The sequence below is a fragment of the Rhea americana genome, unplaced genomic scaffold (assembly GCF_003343005.1).
Source record: "Rhea americana isolate MKP2758 unplaced genomic scaffold, rheAme1 scaffold_90, whole genome shotgun sequence".
Classification (NCBI taxonomy): Eukaryota; Metazoa; Chordata; class Aves; order Rheiformes; family Rheidae; genus Rhea; species Rhea americana.
The window spans coordinates 2,200,106-2,203,575 of NW_028187089.1; the positions used below are offsets into that span (position 1 = coordinate 2,200,106).

Sequence of the window (3,470 nt, forward strand, 5' to 3'; positions counted from 1 at the left end):
TTGGACGAATCTCCGAGCTGATTTCTCCTCCTCGCCGGCCCCATCTCAGCCTTATCGAGCCCATTCGGGAGCCTTGCGGGGCCACGGATCCCGGCGGGGCGGGCAGCACTGCCAGGCGGGGGGGCGCGTTTCGTTTCGTTTCTTTTCATTTCGTAACGTTTCGTTTCGTTTCGTTTCGTTTCGTTTCTGTCCCCTCGGGGGAGGGAAAAAGCCGAGCCCCACCGACGAGTCCCGTCGGAAAACGGCGGCAGCTCAGTGAGCGGGACCGGACATGAGCAGCCGAGTCGAACCGCACCGGGCCCCTCGACTGCGTCGCACGGGCCATGCGCTCCTCGGGCCGGGGCACGTCCCGGAGCCCCGGCCCGGGCAGCCCCCGGGAGCCGCAGTAACTCCACGAGGCAGGCGAGTGAGGTAAAACGTGCATGGTTTATTTGAAATGCTGCAGCGTACACAGACACCAAATTTCATTCAGCACACACACAGCGAAACGAAATAGCGTCGTGTAGGAAAAGAGTGTAGATCTCTGTTGTCGGAAAAAAAAAAAAAGAAAAAAAAAGAAAAAAAAGGAAACAGACGCAAATTCCTCTTTTAAATATGCAAAGCCAAAAAGAAAAAGAAAAAGTATTCTTGCCCTAGAAAGTGCAGAGTTCACTACTTGCAGAGGCAACCGCCCCCGCGGCGTGCCCGGGGCCGGGCACCGCGGCCGCTCCGGCACCCCGGCTGCCCCGGGTAGCCTGGCTCGGCCAGTCCGCAGCGGCCGCGCCGCTGCCGTGGAGGCGCCGCTCCTGTGAGCCCCAATGACTTGATTGTCGAAGCGTAGGTTTTCTTTTTGTTTGTTTGCCTTTTTTTTTTTTTTTTTTTTTAACAGTGAAATCATACGGATATCGAACAGTTTAAGCGAAACCAAAGCAAAATAAATCTCCATTTTCCCTGAACAAACCACGACTCCAGGGATGTGCCAAATTTTTTCCTTTCTTTTTTTTAATGTTTTTAATCTTTTTTTTCCCCTTTAATTTAGCCGATGAGGTAGAAACAGAAACGTTATTGCAAAAATGCGATGGATTTGCTGGGAGCGGGGGATAGCGAACAAAACCATGCAAGTGTGTGTGTGTGTGTGGAAGTGTGCGTGGGGACCCTCAGCAGCGAGTGCGGGTGAGCAGGGCCGGCGCCTCTGTATTTACAGCCGTCCAGAGTGGCTTCGATATTGTTGTTTTTCTCTCTCTCACTCTCTCTCTGATTTTTTTTTTTATTTTTATTTTTTTAAGAAGAGAATTGGGCACTGAGGAGGGATCAGTGTCCCCTGCCCCTGCCTGCCCGGCTGGGGACCCAGAAAGGGATGAGGGGGCTGGAACAAAGACCTGCCTGGGCTCTCACCACCACTGCCCTGACTCCGGACACCCCCCTTAAATCCCCTTGGGCCTTTCGTTTTGTCTTTTCTGTTTTTCCTCTTTTTTTTTTTTTTCCAGTTTTGTCTACAAAAGCAGTCTGTACCAGTCATAACAGCACGGCCAATTCGCCTGGGGGTGAGGAGCAGACACCAGACTGTTCATTTCGCTTTGAGCAGGTTTCCTTTTTAGGTTTATTATTCCTTTTTTTTTTTTTAACAAACATACGAAATACCCTGCCCATTTTGGAGGGGCTGGGGCCAGGGCTATGCTGGGCTGGCTGGGGGGCCAGGCGCTCCCCCCCCCACTGGCCTCCCAGCCCCTTCTTCAGTAGGTGGCAGAAAATTTCATCCTTTTCTGCTTCTGTCTCTGATTGCAAAACCAGACTCGCACCACATTCTTCTTCAAGTCTAACTTCTCAGCGATGGCAGCAATTTTCTCTGAGGAGGGTCGTGGCTGCACAGCAAAGTAGGCCTCCAGCGACCGCTTTTCAGGGGCAGCGATGGAGGTACGCTTGCGTTTCTTGTCACCTCCTGTGTAGATCTCAGGTTTGGTCATTTTCTCTCTCTGGGCCCGCTCTGCTTCCTCCAACCATGCTTCCAGGATGGGCTTTAGGGCCACCATGTTATTGTGGGACAAGGTGAGAGACTCAAACCTGCAGATTGTGCTTTGGCTAAGGCAGCCTACCCCTGGGATCTTCAGGTTGGCCAGTGCAGAGCCCACATCAGCCTGGGTCACCCCCAGCTTGATCCTTCGCTGCTTGAACCGCTCGGCAAAGGACTCCAGCTCCCGTGGGTCCGTCTCCGTCTCAGGGCCAGAGATGACAGCGTGAGAAGTGAGGCCGTGGGGGTGGGACATGTTCATAGGCTGGGAGTGGTGGGCCATGTGGTTGATGGCCGACATGTGGGAGTGAGGGTGCGAAGGTGTGGAGCCCACATCCGGGCCGGGCACTCCTCCGAGCGGGATGGCAGAATTGAGGTGGTCCAGGAGCTCACCATCCAGGCCCTGAGAGGGCTGGTGGTGGTGGTGGTGAGGATGGTGTGTGGTGAGCACAGATGGGTGGTGCAGGTGCACAGAGGACGAGGTAGGAGTGCAGGACACACTGCTCATGGTGTGGTAGGTGGCATCCGGCTTGAAAGGGTGGGTTTTCTGTGACACTATATCCACAGCGGCCAGAGCCTCAGCACCTCGCAGCAACGTCTCATCAAACCCCGCAAAAATGTTACCTTGGATCTGGGGAGGTGAAGGGAGAAGGGGGTGAGAAGGAACAAAGCAAAAGACCACAAGAAGATTAAAATAAATGCAGTGCTGCAGAGATCTTGCTCTGTCCTGTTATGGTGTCTGGACCACGTAAACTGAAAGAAGTTCAACCATCCCCTAAGAAAAGGACCAGGAAGGGAGTGTTGGTCCCCGGGCACCCCACTCTTCCCTTAGGGTCAGTCTCCTCAAAAGAGGGGAGATGCAGAGGGAGGGCAAAGCCGGCTAGGAGCCTGGCAGAGCCTCTGCTCTACCGGATCGCACGGCCGAGTTGGGCAAGGTGGCATTTCTCTGCCACCTCGGGACAGACCTGCCAAATCCGCCTGCTAGTTCCCAAGCCGTCTCTGTCTGTTCCGAGCGCTGCCTTGGAGGCAGGCGCTAGACCCTCGCGGGACCTGCCGCACGAACCGCCGCAGAGGAAACGCAAACGAAATCTAAATCCGAACGGACCCCATGGCCGCACGGCGGCTCACCAAGTGAGTTCGGGGCCGGGGCAGGGTGAGGCGCAGCAGAGCCCGGCCGCAGAGGCCCCCGCAGCCCGCCGGGCGCCTGCCTCCCCCGGGCCGGCAGCGCGGAGCCCCGCCGGAGCGGCTTACCTGGGGGGTGGGCAGGCAGGCTCTGCGGATGGCTTCCGAGCTGGTGTGCAGGTGGGGGTACTTGGGCTCATGCAGGATGGGGTGCATGCTGAAAGCCTGCTTGCTGTTCATGGACATCATGGTGGGAGAGGAGCGGGGCAGGGCAGGGGCGCTCCGGGCTGCCCGGCTCCGGGGGCGCGGTATTGTCTGCCGCCGCCGCCCGCTATCAACGGCATTATAGCGCGGCCCCCCC

At 56.6% G+C, this 3,470-nt stretch overlaps 1 protein-coding gene across 1 annotated transcript; it reads right to left on the reverse strand.

Moving 5' to 3' along the window:
• Positions 1-1,712: 1,712 nt before the first annotated feature.
• Positions 1,713-3,453, reverse strand: LOC146584696 (brain-specific homeobox/POU domain protein 3). Its single transcript, XM_085324247.1, has 2 exons — positions 3,239-3,453; positions 1,713-2,618 (listed from the first exon to the last, which is right to left on the reverse strand). Exons 1-2 carry the CDS (start codon positions 3,356-3,358, stop codon positions 1,713-1,715), a joined length of 1,026 nt encoding a protein of 341 aa, XP_085180373.1. The 5' UTR covers positions 3,359-3,453.
• Positions 3,454-3,470: the final 17 nt, after the last annotated feature.